Source organism: Macaca mulatta, chromosome 6 (assembly GCF_049350105.2).
Source record: "Macaca mulatta isolate MMU2019108-1 chromosome 6, T2T-MMU8v2.0, whole genome shotgun sequence".
Classification (NCBI taxonomy): domain Eukaryota; kingdom Metazoa; phylum Chordata; class Mammalia; order Primates; family Cercopithecidae; genus Macaca; species Macaca mulatta.
Genome location: NC_133411.1, coordinates 85,174,421 through 85,191,017, shown reverse-complemented (window position 1 = coordinate 85,191,017; position 16,597 = coordinate 85,174,421). Strand labels below are relative to the sequence as shown.

The 16,597-nt window shown below is 44.9% G+C and overlaps 1 protein-coding gene across 2 annotated transcripts in view; it reads left to right on the top strand.

Moving 5' to 3' along the window:
* The window catches only part of ARSB (arylsulfatase B), a 192,889-nt gene that overhangs the window by 157,668 nt on the left and 18,624 nt on the right, over positions 1-16,597 (top strand). Inside the window, exon 7 of one of the 2 annotated variants that reach the window (XM_015140320.3) lies at positions 1,594-2,199. The exons of the other annotated variant lie outside the window; for it this stretch is intronic. Coding sequence (XP_014995806.3) covers positions 1,594-1,595 — 2 coding nt within the window. The 3' untranslated portion in view covers positions 1,596-2,199. Of the gene's footprint in view, positions 1-1,593; positions 2,200-16,597 lie in introns of those variants that run through there. 2 annotated transcript variants of the gene reach the window in all.

Below are 16,597 nucleotides of genomic sequence, written 5' to 3'. Positions count from 1 at the left end.
CGACTAATTTTTATATTTTTTGTAGAGACAGGGTTTCGCTATGTTGCCCAGGCTGGTCTTGAACTCCTGAGCTCAAGCAATCCACCTGCCTCAACCTCCCAAAGTGCTGGGATTACAGGCATGAGCCACCACACTAGCCCATCAATTATTATTAAACTCATGTGTACCAGTACAATTTTAAGACCTCTAAGCTGCATTTAATGCTAAATTGTGATAGCGTGTGTATGTGTGTGTGTGTTTGAACAGAACGTTCATATGACTTCATTTCTGTAGTAATGTGATAATACAAATATTTGGGGTCATTTTAATCATATTAGCATTTCTCTCTACCAAATTGATCTTGATCGCTGTGTAGCCACTTCTCATCTTTTACATATACACATGTTACATATCATTCAAACTTGACATTTCCTTGAATGACTTCCCCAGCCTGGTTTCGGATGATTGCTTGTTGAGACTTCGTCCATGCTCTGTCCTCCCCTGCCCACTGTAAATACTCTTCTTTTGGGCTAGGGGGCTGTGCCCTCTGGGGTATTGTTTTCCTTCCTGTTCAGTGCCCGTGCTCTTGCCTGTGTTTCTTCTGTGCCTTTCCCAGGACCTAGCAGACAGCCGAGCACCTGCCCACTGCTCTGTAAATACTGACCTGCACCTCAAGTGGGGTAGCCTCTGTGTACTTTCCCATTTCCAAGTTGATTTGCCTGTGAATCCCATATGTGAATACATATGCAGATGTCCCTGATGTGTTCTTTCCTGCTTGGAGGCACATGCAAGGATGTGGCACTTTTTCTAATTGCTTGAACAGTCAAGTGGATCTCTCTTAGGCAGCACTTGGCCAAAAATTCTGAATATTTAATCAGTGGTACAGGATTAGCTCAGTTGGCCAAAAAACAAAAAAATGTATGGATGAAATGTGAATACACTGTTAACTTTTTCATCTGCCTTTATAATTAGTATTTTTCTAATATTAAGTTTCTGCTTTTTATACTGAGTTTTTAGGGACAAAATATGGGAAGGATTCCATATTCATTGCTTCACGCAATCTATAGTTCCTGAGATAACTATATAATTCTGAATGTTGATACACCCATAAGAGACTTTGCTTTTTCTTCTCACACATCTGTTTTGCTTTAGGCAAGAGAACTTTCTCATGCCAGAATGGCTACAGTGGATGTAGGCAATCTGCTTTATGTTGAGCCTCTGCAATTCACAGATGCAAATGTTTAAAAGGTTAACGTGGTTATTTCTTCATCTGAAACAAACGTCCCTAGTCACTACTTTTGTCCTTTAAAAAAAAAATTGTATTCTGTTAGAAATCCATTGTGTGTAATCCTTATACCCTTGTCTCATAATCCTCATATCAGAGCTGAATTAACTCTTTTGTGGCCTCCTGTGATGAATTTCAGTTGTCCTACTAGTTTCTCTTGCTAGTTTGATTGTGTCCTCTTGATGGAATTTAGGTTCTTAGGGAGAGAATGAGGGAAGCAGCTTCTCTACCCGGAACAGAATCCCATTAACCGAAAGAATGCCGCCCCACAAGAAAGTTTCTAGTGTGCCCATGTGTGACCTCAATTATTTAATCAACACATTTTCCAGAGCATCCATTGTTTCACTGCACCCGGAAATGGGGGCAAGACCGGGATAGTACATGGAGGCTAACCTCAGCAACTGCAGTCCAGTTGGAAAGATGAAACCTAACGTGAAGATAGGACGGCAGCGAGTTGTGAGTGTCAAACTCGTGCTTCTGCACTGCGCTCCTGCTGCCTCCAAAAGCAGGGGGAGCCTTCAGCTGATCACACCTACAGCTCTGGACATTTTTTCATGTTGTTAAATTTAACATTTTAGGATCTGAATTTTCTATAGAAACTTTACCTAACTTTTCTTGTATTGCGAATTTGTTGTATTGGGTAAGCCTTATGTGTAGAAAACAGTTTAACTATGTTAACAACACTAGGTCAAAGATTCAAAGCCTTTGAGAGCTTAGGAGAAATCCAACCCCAGTCATTTTCTGACACAGCTGAACACAGGACTCTGTGGTTGAAAGTTTCTGAAACTCCCAAAGCACAGGAAGGCTGACTACAGATTCTAGTTAAAGATGTTAAACTCAATAGTCCCTGGTGGCGCTTACTGTTTGCAGCTGGAAGGCCTTGTATTTTCTTAAAATGCATCCTAAATAAAAACTCAAAAGCCATTCAATGCTAATTCAAGTTTCGTGGTTAATGGCGCAGCTTTGTTGGTATCTAGAATTAGAACCGTGTGGTGTGTCCCCCAGAAAACGAGCTCTCATGGCAAAAACAAGCAAACTCTACCCCCTGCCAAACTAACTGTCAGCAGAAATCTGGTCTGCTTTCTGAAATGGGATGTAGATTTCCAAATTCTCTAGACAATATCTTTCCAAAGCAAATGAGAAACAAATAACTCACAGGCACCAACTGCATTTTCTGTTCAAAGCAAGAGGGGTTTTCACTGTGCTGTTTTTACCTGTCATTTCACAACTCAGTTCTCTCTGGAGCATTTGTACCAGGGGTACAAGAAATTCATGGGATCAGAGAGCTGGTTTTGGACATGAACTTAATCACTCCCATCCTTATTTCCCCCGCTTCCCTGATGCCCTGAATAGCAGGCTCTGTCCCCGAAAGAGAAATAAGAGTTGAAGAAAAGTCCACTTAACCTTTTCCTTTGGTAAGGAGGTACTAGGAGGCCAGTGAAGCTTGTGGGGGACAGGAAGTTTGAGAAGTGAATGGAGATTAGGAGAACAGAGTTTGCTCCAGATGAGCTTTGGAGCTGTGCCTTTTCTTCTGGAACTCACTACTGGATCAAGGGATCTAGTGGGATGCCCACCATACTGGCCACCAGACCAAGCTTGATGGGAAGGGCCCAGAGATGGGTCCTGCTTGTGCAGTCTACAGCTGCAGCGTCAGCCACCTATTCCTCTCTGTGGCCCATGGTCAGCCAGAATCAGAGGGCCAAGCAATGGGCCTGTAGCTTGAGAAGCATGTCAGCAGGCTGGGGTTCAAGGCCAGGCCTACAGGCCTGCAGTGGAGAGAGCAAGGCTGGCTCCAGGTCCGACGGGCAGATTGCCAGGACGTGATTTTCAGGGCAGGAAAGCGGAGTGAAGAGTGACTGGTAGTGAGTGTGAGCAAACAGCAACCGAGTCACCTCTGCCTAGTGTCAGGCCTGGCTGCGGGCTCTGGCGGCCCTCAGCCTGACCATAGGATGGGTCTCCCAGCTTCAGCTGAAGGCAAGAAGTGCTGCTGACTTGGGGAGCTGAGCCACACCTGGCTCCTGCCCTCCTCCCTGAACATGTCTCCTTGTTGTTCCTCACTTTTTAGCTCTCCACGGGGCTGGCCCTTGTTGTAGACATAGAAGAGAGACACTGTGTTATGTGCCGAGAGCTCTGTCACAAGACACCTACACCACCCGCCATGGGTGGGCCTGAAATCCTCTCTAGGAGAATTACTCACCTGCTTAGAACCCCTCAGTGAGCCTCCAGTGCTTGCTCCAGAAGAAAGCCGGACTCAGTCCACGCCACAGAGGCCATGCACAGGCATGGCACCACCCAGTAGTCTGGCCTCATTCCCCAACCCTCTCCTCCGCTAGCTCCCTGCTCAGCCATGCCAGATCCTCCCCCTGTTCTCCCAATGTGCTGCCGTGCTTTTCCTCATGCTGTTCCCATTGCCCAACTGACCTTTCCTGCCTTTCTCTGCCTGGTAAAATCTGGCTTGTTCTTTGAGATCCAGTTCAAATGTAACCTTCCTTGGCAAGGCCTTCCCAGCCACTCTGACCACCACCTTTCCTGGCAGGATTGCACACTGATTTCACCTCTCTCGGTGCCCGCTCAGCGTGTTCTATGCATCTCTAGCCCATTATGATAGAGTTATTTATTCACAGTCTTTGTTAGATGCTAAATCCGTCCAAGACAGGGACCTGGACATCTGTCCATTCATCACTGGACCCCTCCCAGCACAGTGCCTGAAACACAGTTTGTCATTTATACATGTCTGTTTTGCACATCCGTTATCTAAGATGAAAGCCTGTAGATTTCATTAACATCTTAGCTCTGACTAGTTGGGAAGTCAAAAGTAAGGCACATGGCACAGCTAACACATATTGACGTCTTGCTGTGTGCTGCCCTACCCACCCCACATCCAGCAAAAAGTCAGCCAGCCCATCGTTGACCCAAGCAGAGGGAGCCCAAGGGGCCATCCTGTGTCCCTCCAGCATTACTGCAAACAGGGTGGGGGCACCAGTGGGGGCAGGAGCGCTGACCTGTCTTGAAGGCTGGGAGTAAGATGGGTCCCTTGTGGCCTTCAAAAGTATTTGGACTTCTGAAGCTGCCTGTGGCTCTGGAAACCAGGGAAATGCTTTAGTGGGAGTGCTTCTGTGTGCGGGGAGGTGTAAGTGCAACATGAACTGTCTCACTCCCACCAGTACAGGATGTGCCCAGAGAGCACGCTGAGCTACCCTGTGCCAGCTGCGTGCTCTAGAACAGCATCCTCCCAGCCACCCAGGAGGCCATGCAGGCCTTGTCAGAAAAGTGGCTTGAAAACCATGTGGAGTCAGACCATTTGAACACTAACTAGAAATGGGAGGCTATTAGGGAATTACCGTGAATGTTTTAGAAAACATTGCTCATCTTTGCACATTAAATTCCTACTAATATAGTAGTATCATGATTATGAGCGGTTTATTTTTTTAAGGATCCTTGTCTTTTAGGAGTATATGCCAAAATATTTACAGATGAAATATGATGGTTGGGATTTGCTTGGAAATAATATGGGGAGGAGGGGGTGGGAGGTAAAGATAAAGAAGATTGGCCACAAGTTGGTGATTGTTGGGTACATGGTGTTTATTATGCTGCTCAGTCTCCTTCTGTGCATGTTTGACATGTTTCCTGACAAGGTGTTTTTTAAGTATTTGAGAGATTAAGGGAAACAGTATTTTGTTCTCATTCCCTCGTTTCTTGGATTTGCTTTATTGTCCCTTTTCCTCACCCCAGGTTACCTCTGAGGATCTCCTAGTTAGAGAAGAGCGTCCAAATTTTTGGTCTATCTACCCTTTTGGTACTTTCTTAAAAGGCCTTCCCTTAAGGTTCCTCAAATATGTTTAAAAGGCTTTGGAAATTAGATGCATTTCCTCCCATTGGCTCAGGAAGGGGTGGGGAGCAGCATGTGGTACTGGAAACCAGGCTCCCTTGAAGTGCTGCTTGCCTGGGCTTCGGCTCCATTGAGATGGATCACTTGCTTCCGTCCCATGAAGAGTATGCCTTCCTGAGGCTGCAGAAGAGAAATGTGCCATTGTCACTGTGCCTGTATCCAAGCGAGCCAGCATGGGAGCATTTTAAAAGAAAGACACTTTCATATGGCTAAATCAGCTTGGAAGCCAACTGATGAAGATGTGCTATCTGATAGAGCTTGGGGACCACCAACCAACTGGGAACATACAATGTGGAGGGCAGGCTTGGCTCTGGATTATTGACTCTCTCAAGTGTTCCTATTATATCTCACTCTTAAGGAGGGAGACTAGAAGCTGTTAAGTCCAGTAGCTTAACATTTTTCAGAGTGGATTTTTTCTTGGCCTTATTTCTACCACCCTCATGTTCCCAGAACACCCCTTGCAATACCACACCCTGACACGGAATGCTCTGTGCTCACTGTATTGTCCTCAGCCATTTCCCACCTTCACGGCCCAGCTTTCTGCCAGTGCAGACCACAGGTATGGCGAGAGCATGCCAGTTGGTGGAGTCTTAAATGGAACTGTAGAGTTTTAGGGGATGTCTGCCCATTTAAGGTAACCGTCTTGTCTAGCGTCCTATCCATGTGCCACTTTCCAGTGGTGTGACTTGAAGGAAGCTACCAAAACCATATTTATCACATTTAAGAGACCAGAGGGCCTATGAATAAATCATGAGTATGGAGAAGATGAAGTTGGAATCCAGGAGAAGCTGACGGTGGAGAATAATGAGGCAAATCTAATAGGCCAGAATGTCATCGGGTCAGTGTAGAGTGCCGTGTGTGGGCCACCTGCAAAGCGCAGGGTGAGGAGGAGTGGCTGACTAGGAACTTAATAGGAGGCAACAGTGTGGTGTGGCTGCACAGACCTACAAATGTTTTAAGATCCAGTTGCATGGATACAGGAGGCTGAAAGCATCAATCCTGTAATCGATCCAGAGGAGAAGGAATCATATGTTGTTTCCTGTAAGCTTCTGAAGGGGGCCATCTCAGTAAATAATGGTTGTTCATATGAAAGTTATTATTATTTCTCTGATGATATGTGATACTGCATGTTGCATGCAGAAGATCTCTAAAGATCTTTACATATTAACAACCTATGACATCCTTCAGGTATACAATTGTTATGCATGCCAGGGGACACTGTGACTTTGTTATTGTTTTGTATTTTCTCTGCATATGGGTTAATTTTGTTTGATTATTGTCATCCCTTTAGTTCCTAACTTACACACTAGGGTGTTAGAGAGGAAGGTAATCCAGAACAGATTTTATAATAATAACAATAAAGGCCACCCTAGTTTCTCTCTATTTTATTGCTCAGCACTTGATGTGCATTAGTGCATTTAACGCTCACAGAAACCCAATGAAGGTAGGTGGTAGTGTTAGTCTCATTTTACAGAAAAGCAAAGTATTAGAAAGTTAAACGATTGGCCCCCAAGGCCGCACAGCTAGAAAGTGACAAAGCGGGGACTCCGGGAGCCCAAGCTCGCAGTGCCTCTCCCTGGTGTTGCTCTTTCCACAGCAGTGAATAACTGCTCCTCTGAAGTGCTCCTTGCCTGGGGTTCAGCGCCGCAACCAGTTCCACAGGCATCAGGTCTACGTGTGACTGTGCCTCAGAGCCCACAGAGCCACCCGGCTGCTCAGTCGATGATAATCAAAAATTTTACATTTGCTTCCACTGGACATTCCTGCTCATCCAGCCACTTTCCTTATCAGAGGACAAAGGCATGCTGACCATATGTTTATTATCATTCCTCCTCTTTCCTGCTGGTTTTTCTAGTCAAGGTCAGAGAGGACCAGAAATACCCAGTGCTGAGAAGAGTGAGCCTGGCTTTCTGAGAAATGGTTCCTGCCTCTGTGGAAAGCAGTGAAAGAGCCTCCAGTAGCCTCTTCCTTGAGTGGTGGAGAGTGGATAGAAGGGAAAACAGTTAGAAGTAACAATAACGAATAGAAACAGAAAGACATCTTTCTTCCTAACAACCTCATTTTGTTTTCCGTCTAATCGTATTAAATTTCACATACTTGGTATAAAATTACTACAGTGTAGGTTCTGATAATGTCTTATAGCTGCCTGTGTGCCTCTTTGGCTGAATTATGCTCTGATATGTCCCTAATATGGCAGATTCTCCAAACAGATAAGTGGAAAGTAACTCCGCATACAGGTAAACGTGATGGGACTGTAGGATTAAGCCTTTTCCTTGTTATGCAACTCAGCAATTATTAGGAAAAGGCTGGGTGTTTTCAGCAGCCCCTGGGAAATGTGATTCATGACATGACAACATTGGTCGGGGTCTCTGTTTCACTCCCCAGCGTGTGCTCATTTGAGTAAGTCTGTGAGGAACTTCCCACTTGTAAGAAACAGTATCTTGTGTGTTGATGTCACTAAACCCTGGAAGCTGGATGCTGTGTCCCCGCTAATGGTCTCTGGTTGGCAAATATACACGTGAGTCTTTCTGAGCAAAGTACTATGTGTAATATAAAAGGAGCTTGAAGGGCGTAGTCCCTGCCCTCAAGTCCCTGGCCTTGATTTTATAGAAGATTTGCCATGGATCTGGAAGACGCATGGAGCACGGGGCAGCATTTCCCCATTCTCTCAGTGTGCACAGGTATAATGGCCACTGTCTGGGAGCTAGGAGGTTGGAGGCCAATGACTGCACCCAACCATGCTGGGGACAGAAAGGCCAGTCCCTACCAGGCTATCCACACTGGTTAAAGTAGGAACCACCCATTGTTGTCTCCTCTCCAGGATCCACTCTTTGAAAGCATTTGGGTAATTACAGCTTGCCTTTCTGCCTTTGGTTGTTAGTTTCAGTGTCTTAATTATCTGCCGTGTCAAAAGATTTCTCCTGATCCCTCTGAGCTCTCTCCCTTTTGCTCCTAGTGGTGTTTTCACCCTGCTTGGTAAGTTAGAATTGTACAGTGCATTTCTTCTGTCATATAAACAGCAGGCAGTTTCCAACCTTCCCATCCTCTCTAACTTACTCTCTACTTTTTTTCCTTAAGAGAGGCTTATGTGATGACATTGACCAAGTAAGTCCTCTAACCTCAATGATAGGATGGTTTGGATGGGGTGGCAAGAAAAGGAAAAAGGAATTCAATCAGTTTGGATTTTTAGAAAATCATGCTGAGCTGAAGTGACACACTTTTTTTTTTCCCCACAGAAACTGAGTCTGAGGGGATCTTTTTTTTTTTTCGTTGCACATTTTGGTTACATCTGCAGTGAGCAGCTGCAAATCCTGAGAGACTTCTCTTCCCTGGTATTTCTTACCTTTTGCAGGAGTCTCACTGTGCCTGTGTCTTATGTGAGCTCCTTGAAACAAAAGAACGTTAATGGCTAAAGACTGTTAGAGCCATTTGGGTGCCTGCTTATACCTTTGACTCAGCAGCACTGCCAGGGCCCTGTCTGGCTCTGCCAGGTACCCTCGGGTGGGAGAGTAAGGGCACTGAAACCACAAATCGGCCCTTGACCGGACCTCCAGCTCCTTCCCTGCAGGGAATAGCACTGGAGTACAACTTCTAGTACAAAGTAGGTGTTCAATAAATAATCGTCAAATGGTATAAAACCAGTTCCTGGCCCAGCACAGGTGCAGGGTAGATGCTCAATAAGTATTTGTTGAAGTAACGAATACATTACTGCATTCCACGGGGGAAGAATTCTGGTCTTATTAGCACTTGCATCATTTGAAGCTCTGCAAGGGCTCTGGGCTGGATCTACTAGGAAAGCAGCCTGAGCAGGGAAGCAGATGGCTGATCAAGCCCTCCAGCCGAGGAGACCAGGACTGTTTCTGTGGGAACTTGGATGCCACTGACCTCACTCATGGAAGCTTGCAAGAGTGGTGCAGGCCCCAGTGGAGCAAGGCCAAGGCTCTGTCTCCTCCCTTTGGCAGTTGGAAAGCAGCACACACTTGGCTTTGCCAGGCCCCAGCTTCAGCGGCCTTCATAGCCCAGTAATTACCTCCTGATCAATGGAGGGAGGGATGTGTGTAGAAATCACTTTTTAGTAGCACATATTTCTCTTGGAAAAGCCCCAGTAAGCTGCCGACTTTCTCTCACGTGTTCAGAGGATACCAAGGGACTGACGGGCTAATTTAATCGTATTCATACAAGAGGCAGCCGTCCCTAGTGCAGAGCGGGGTGCGTTAGGGAGAATTGTCTGTCAGGAGGCTGGAGCTCCAGCTTCAACATGGAATGAAAACACTCTCCGTGAAAGCAGATGAGTCCCACCGGGGAGGAAACTGACTCTCTCCGTGGCCCTCAGGGCCTGCTCTTCATCTGTCTGCAGAAGGCTCTTCATCGCATTCAGATAAGTGTTTCACTTGAAGGACAGCAAACACAACCAAATAATGACCTAGATGTCCCTTCCTCATGTTTTCAAACAGTCCCCCTTCTCTTTAATCCCTACAGGAGAAAATTTCCTGGAGTTGAGATCTTAAGAGACATTGGTTCATTTAAGTCCGTTATGAGACCTTCACAGGGCACCCCTTAAATCTGGCAGTAGGACCACAGGTTTATCCTGGCCACAAAGTAAAGACTTTGTTCCTGTTCCCTCTCAGGTATCAATGCAAACAGAACAGTTCTAACATTTTTAGTATGGCCTCCCCACCGTGGACACCAATTGGCTGAGCCAGGGAACTGTACTTCTATTTCCTCATCTATGCAAAGGGGAACTCAGCTTAGATGATGTCTGAGGCCCCTTGAGAACCTGAGTGCTCTTCATTCTGTAATAATTAGCTCTCTAATTAGTTTCTCTTCTCTAAACTTTATTCTGCTCCACGGCCTCTGTTTAGGGGTGGAAGGTGGATGCTGTACCCCAGTGTGTGTTTCCTGGAGCTGTTTCTCAGCCTGCTGCTCTGTTCTGTCCACTCTCTATCTGTCCCTATTGCGATCATTCTCTAATCTAACCATGACTGCAGCACTCTAGTTCATTCATTTATTCATCATATTTCTCAAACACCCACACGGTGCTAGGTGCTGAATGAACAGTACAGTGGTGAACAAGAGTCATGATCCCTGCTTTTTTTGGATCATATACTTTTCTAGAGAGACATGTATTAAAAACATTTAATTTAATTTAACAAATATAATTTAATATTAAATATATTAAATAAATACATAATGATAAATTGTAAGACGTGTTATGGAAGATGAACAGGGGTTGCCCTGATTTAATTTGGGAGGTCAAAAAATAGCTGCTCTGAGGAAGTGTTATTTGATCTGAGACCTGAAAAAGGAGTTATCAGGCAAGGAGTTGTAGAAAGTGCTCCGGGTAGAGGAAAGAGCTAACACAAAGACCCTTGCAGCAGGGAAGGGCAAGACTGGATGAACAGAGCTTAGTGTGCCCAAAGAACTGAAGGAAACCAGTGTGGTTGGAACATACACAGTGAGAGCAGCGGGGTGAGATGAGACTGGGAGAATGACAGATTAGTTGAGATAACTCTGGCTGCTGGAACAAACTAAAACCGACATTCAAACAGTATAGACTTTTATTTGTCTTTCGCAGAAAGTGCAAACTAGATATTCCTGAGCAGTTAGACATCCCTGTTCAAAGCAGTGTCTTAGAGACCACAGCTCCTTTCATTTTGCAGCTCTGCCATTTTTAATGAGCTGCTAAAGCCAGCATGCTTGTCTGCATGGAAGGCTGTGCACGAGAGGGTTTTCTGGGCCCAGGCCTGCCTGGAAGTGGTGCTCCCAACCCCACTCACATTCCACCGGCACACGCCCGACTGCAAGAGAGGCTGAGAAATGTGGTCAGAGTGTGATCCCAAGGAGACGGGGCAGATGATGCAGACCCCGTGGGCCATGTTGCAGTTTCAGCTTTATTCCTAGTACGCTGAGGAGTGTGAGTGAGAGTGCACCTGTGGCAAATCCATCAGCATCTCTAAACCTACACGTTCAATTGCTCATGTCATGCAGTTCATCTCCCTCCAAGAGCAACATCTCTCACGTTTTCTTCCAGTGATGCCATTCGAGACCTCGCAGTCCTTTTTCCTGCTCTATTCGTCATCTAGACTTACTTGACCAATCCAACCCTGAACTGGTTCAGTACTTGTCCAACTAGACTCTTCAATTGGTTTCTTTCTGCTCTGATACAGAATGCTAATTTACATATTTACAATGTAGACCATCCCCTTCCAGTGATAGAATTATTCCTGGCTGTTGTGTAGAGCAACTGTTTTGCATTGTCAGGTCATCCTGGAAACTTAATTAGTAATCACAGTATAATGAACGTGGAGATGTATCTTTCTAAAACACAACTTTCATCGCTGCTCAAAAAATTTTACTTGCTTCCAATTACCTACTGAATAAAGTTCTAACTTCTATATGTTGGAGGTACTAACACAACCCATCTTTTCCTGACAATTCTTACTTTGTCCTCCTCAAGCCAGCCAGGGTGCTCAACTATCCAGAGTCCAAACAAACTTGGTGAATTCCCACCTTGTACTGTTCCACACTCTGCCAACACTCTGTTCCTGGTCATCCTCCTCTCTGAATCCTACTGTTGTTTTAGTGCAAGGCTTCATCCCCTAAGTCTCACCCTCTCTGGAAAGTCTCCCCTCCAACCAACCAGAAATAGACTTTCCGTCTCTGGAGTTCTGTAGTACTTACTCTTCAGAGTAATTAATGCTTAAATTAAATTGGGTCTTACCACTCCTTTGGCATTTATCATGTATTGCCTTTTATTGACATTTATTCTCCCAATTCATTCTAAGCTGCTTAAGTAGAGATACTTTTTCTGGTATCTAAAACAGTATCTTGCACACCCTCCAAAAAAAAGAATTAACTAATTAATGTTTTTCTGTAATTCCTGTGACACCTTACACAGTTTCTTAAACATGGCAGATGCTCAAAAAATTCTGTTGATTTGTTATTGTTGTTGTTTTAGTATATGACCCCCTCTAAAATGCAAAGCCTTGGTCAGTTAAAGGGGAGTGCTTTTTCTGGGAATTCCAGCCCCAATCGGAGGTCTGGGTAAAATGCACGCTGGGGAGGGGAGCCTGTGAGTGCTCCTCCAGCCTCTGTGCACAGCCTCCTGCTTTGCTGCTGCTTTTTTTTTTTTTTTTTTTTTTAATTGAGACAGTGTCTTGCTCTGTCACCGGGGCTGGAGAGTGCAGTGGTGTGATCTTGGTTTACTGCAACCTCTGCCTCCTGGGTTCAAGTAATCCTCTTGTCTCAGCCTCCTGAGTACAGGTGCACACCACCACACCTGGCTCATTTTTGTATTTTTAGTAGAAATGGGGTTTTACCATGTTGACCAGGCTGGTCTTGAACTCCTGACCTCAAGTGATTTGCCTGCCTCGGCCTCCCAAAGTGCTGGGATTACAGACGTGAGCCACCGCACCTGGCCCCTACTTTGCTTCTTTTGCTCATTCAGGAAGCCAACTCTGGGTTTGTCACAGAGTGTTTGCTTACAAATATTCCCACTTTTTCACTCACAATCCTTCTTTCACCAAGAAAGAGGTTGGTCGCAAGGTGTAGGGGTGTTGCCCTGGGACTCTGTCTTTTGAATTTTCCCTGCTATCAAGATTTTTCATCTGCCAAACCCTATGAGAGACAGAAGAGGGCATCAGATCAACCAGCCAAAGCTTCAAAATCTGCCTTGACTCTGTGGGGTTCTGCTCACCTACACCTTTGTAGGGTACCATCCTCTAGTAAAATGAGCCTCTACTATGATAGCGGGCCCCTCAATTCCATTTCTAAATCTGCCTGATTCTAAACATTCTTGTTTGAGTCAGATGGAAAATTCAGTTCTGTTTCATTTTTCTCCCCATCTTAATTGGTTTTCCGTATGCAGGTTCAGAAGTAGGATTTTGCTGTACACATCATCCTTCATGTGAGTAGGCGAGCACCAGCATCAGGGGAAGGAAAAGAGGCAAACTGACTGTCAGGGAGGGAATCTCTCTCCAGACTCGGCTAGCTAGCGAGCACAGATCCAGATTCTGCCTCTCAAATGAGTCATTTCATGAATGTGGCTGAAGTGTCTAACGGTTGGCATTTCTCAGGAAGCACGCTGGGATTATGGATGTGAAAGTTAACGTGGGTTGTTTGAGAGAGGACTGAGGTTTCAGAAATCTCAGGATGTCTGTCTGTGAGCTCCATAATCAAGCTGCCAAATTCAAATCTGCATCTACGAATTCTTGAGCACTTGAGGTGGGTGCCCTCTGAAGCTGAACCTTTTCAAAGCTGCTCTGAAGAGTTGGGTGGCACCTCCTTCATATTTCATTCTAAGTCAGTTGTAGAGCTAAGAAACCATCTTTGCTTACTGTCTCAGATGTGTTTCCAGTTTTCGTTGGAAAGAGAAATTGTGTTCTGAATCCCAGTTCCTGTGAGACCCTGATAACTTCTCAAAATATAAAACATCCTTAGTTTCAGCAGGGCTGCTGCCAAGAACTAGAGGAGGCTAGAAAGAGTTGTCTCAAATGTTTGCTTTTTTACCTTTGGCAAGCATCACCTAGTGGCCCTCATGTCAGTGATTACAGGGTTTGTGTAACATGCCAGGGTTTGGGCCGTGGATAGCAATGTTGTGGAGGGCTGCTCTTGGAAGAACGCCAACCAGCTTCAGTTTTCTGCACTGTAATTATTGCCAGTGATAGCCCAGTGTGGGCTCCCAGGGTCGAGAGGGATAGCATCGCCAAGCTCCCCAGAGGGGGCGGGCCCACCTGACAGCCATTAAAAGGCTGATTCCGTGGGCAGGGCCCTTTTTCCAAATTAAGTATTAAGTGAACATTATTTCATCCTTATCCAAAAATGTGCTCAGAGCCTAGACACGTTTTTCCTGCACACCGGCATATGAACTGTGCAACACAGGGTGAGCTCAGTCTTCAGCAAGGCGTTTTGGATGGTGAGGCTTTGTGGTTGGGATTGCACCAAATGCCATGATGGGGGCGGGGGGGCCTTTCTCCTTTCATCCCTCGCCAGAGACTCAGCCTGGGCCGTGCTCATCATCATAATCACAGGCTGAAGAGGAATATTTTGGGTTTAGTTTCCCTTTCTTTTTTTTTTTTTTTTTTTTTTTACACACAATGCCTATTTATAACCATTTGTTGACAGACTCTACCAATTACTGTAAAAAAACGTGTATTTAGAGAGAGACAGACCAAAAATGTGAATTCAATGGTGGCCTTAGTTCTGTATTTGATTAGCATCTGCTAGTGCCAGAACTGGAGATGGCTGTCTGTTGTCACTTTAATTGGAGGATGATTAGAAAAAAATACTTGCTTTTCTTCCAATCTTATCTTTGTTGTTACCAGCTCATCAGATCCACAAGTTCATGTTTATTATGGCCATTATATGTTAAAAGCTCCGTGCATTTTCTGTCTCCACATCATCTGTAACATCCTGTTGCCAAATCCAGTTATCTCCTTTCCTGCTTTCTCATACTTTCCCTCTCTTTGACATTAACCATTTTTTCCATGGAGTGTTTTCCCTGACTTCTGAGGCCTTTTTCTAGTCTAACTCCTCCTTCTCTGTCTTTTAGAGGCTCCTTCCCCTCTGCTTTGCCTTTCAAATGGTGGTTCTTTCCAGAATTCCATCCTCCTCCCTGTTCTCTTCTCAGTCCATGTATTATTTCCACCTCAAATACAGCCAGAAGAAGTGAAGACAAGGCACACAGTTTGGGAGCCCAGGACTTGGCAGTGGACATCGGATATTAGAGAGGGGTTGCCCATAAAGCTATCTTAGGGGCAGCTGAATATACAGGATCTCTGTGACTCCTACCCCTACCCCAAAAAGCAGGATGGCTCATGGGGGCAGCAGAAAGGTGATGGAGCCAGAGAGAGTAGGTCAGCTATTGTCCATGGTGGATATCGGGAGAGACAAGCTGAAGAGGTTGAACCTGTTTTGATGGCCAAGGCCAGGAGATGGATGTCAATATCCCTCTGTGAAGTGTAGGAGTGGAGCACCATCGAAGGAGTGATGTGAGAAGGAAGTGAGAAGGCTGGGCTTTGTTTTGTGTGCAGGTTCGCCCGGGCTAGAGGCACCGTGTTTGGATACACAGAAGAACAGTCTGGGTTAGAGATAAGATTCTGGAGTCTAGAATGCCCAGCGAAATGTTGGGCATGGAAACTAAAGGAATGAAAGCATTGAAGAGATGAACAGAGAAAAAAGAATAAGCAAATGAGGCTGAAAAGAATGGCAGGTAGAGGCCGGGCACAGTGGCTCACGCCTGTAATCCCAGCACTTTGGGAGCCCGAGGCGGGCGGATCACGAGGTCAAGAGATCGAGACCATCCTGGCCAACATGGTGAAACCCTGTCTCTACTAAAATTACAAAAATTAGCTGGGCGTGGTGGCGGGCGCCTGTAGTCCCAGCTACTCGGCAGGCTGAGGGAGGAGAATCACTTGAACCCAGGAGGCAGAGGTTGCAGTGAGCCGGGATCACACCACTGCACTCCAGCCTGGTGACAGAGCGAGACTCCGTCAAAAAAAAAAAAAAAAAAAAGAAAAGAATGGCAGGTAGAAATGACGGCTAACCCAGATGGAGCATTTTCTCTGTGCCAGGCGCTACAGTAAGTGCTTTGCATGCATTTTCTCACTTAGAGGCTGAAAAGGGGAAGGATACCTTAGAAAGAAGAAAATTTCAAAAAGAGAGACCCTCCTTCTGCCTTGATCATATTTGTCACTCTTTCTTTACCTGTTGCATTGGCCGTCCATAGGCCCTTCCTGGATCCTCCTGGGGAATTGGTATGTCTTTTGTAATCTCCTAGCGCTTCGTGCATTTTATTTATTCAGACAACAAATGTTTATTCCACTATTTTAGAATTTATGGTGGTTAAATAAAATTATTTTATTATTACCTGTTGGACTCCAGCTTATTCATTCAAAAGATTTAGTGTCTAACACATATAGTGGTCAACAAAATCGGTTATTTGTTTAGTAAGTAAATGAATAATATGAAATAAGCTATTTTTTCAAGACTCAATTTAAACCAAAGCATGAGAAGAGCTCTTATCAACCTATTTCAGGTATAGATGGCTTAATTTACTACAACAGTCATGAGTTGAGGATTCATTGAATGGTTGTTTTCTGTTGTTTTTGGTTTACACTGCTCAATCGACACTCCGGCTGATGTCAGACATTAACCAATTGTTGAAGTTCCCTGTAACACCAGCACATTCTCTGAATACTTACTATGCACAATGCAATAATGATTAACATTTGAACTCTGTCTAGGCTGAGTATGCCACATCAAAGCTCTTTTTTCACTAGGACTTTTAAAATATCAAATATGAACTGAGTGAGTAGGTGTCAGAGAAATTGACTTTGTAAACTGAAAATCATAAACTTAAGATTCATTTGAAATACGTCATGTGGAGTGCATATATAAAAATTATGAGTATTTTGATTTGTCCCCTGTAGGTAATAAATAACATC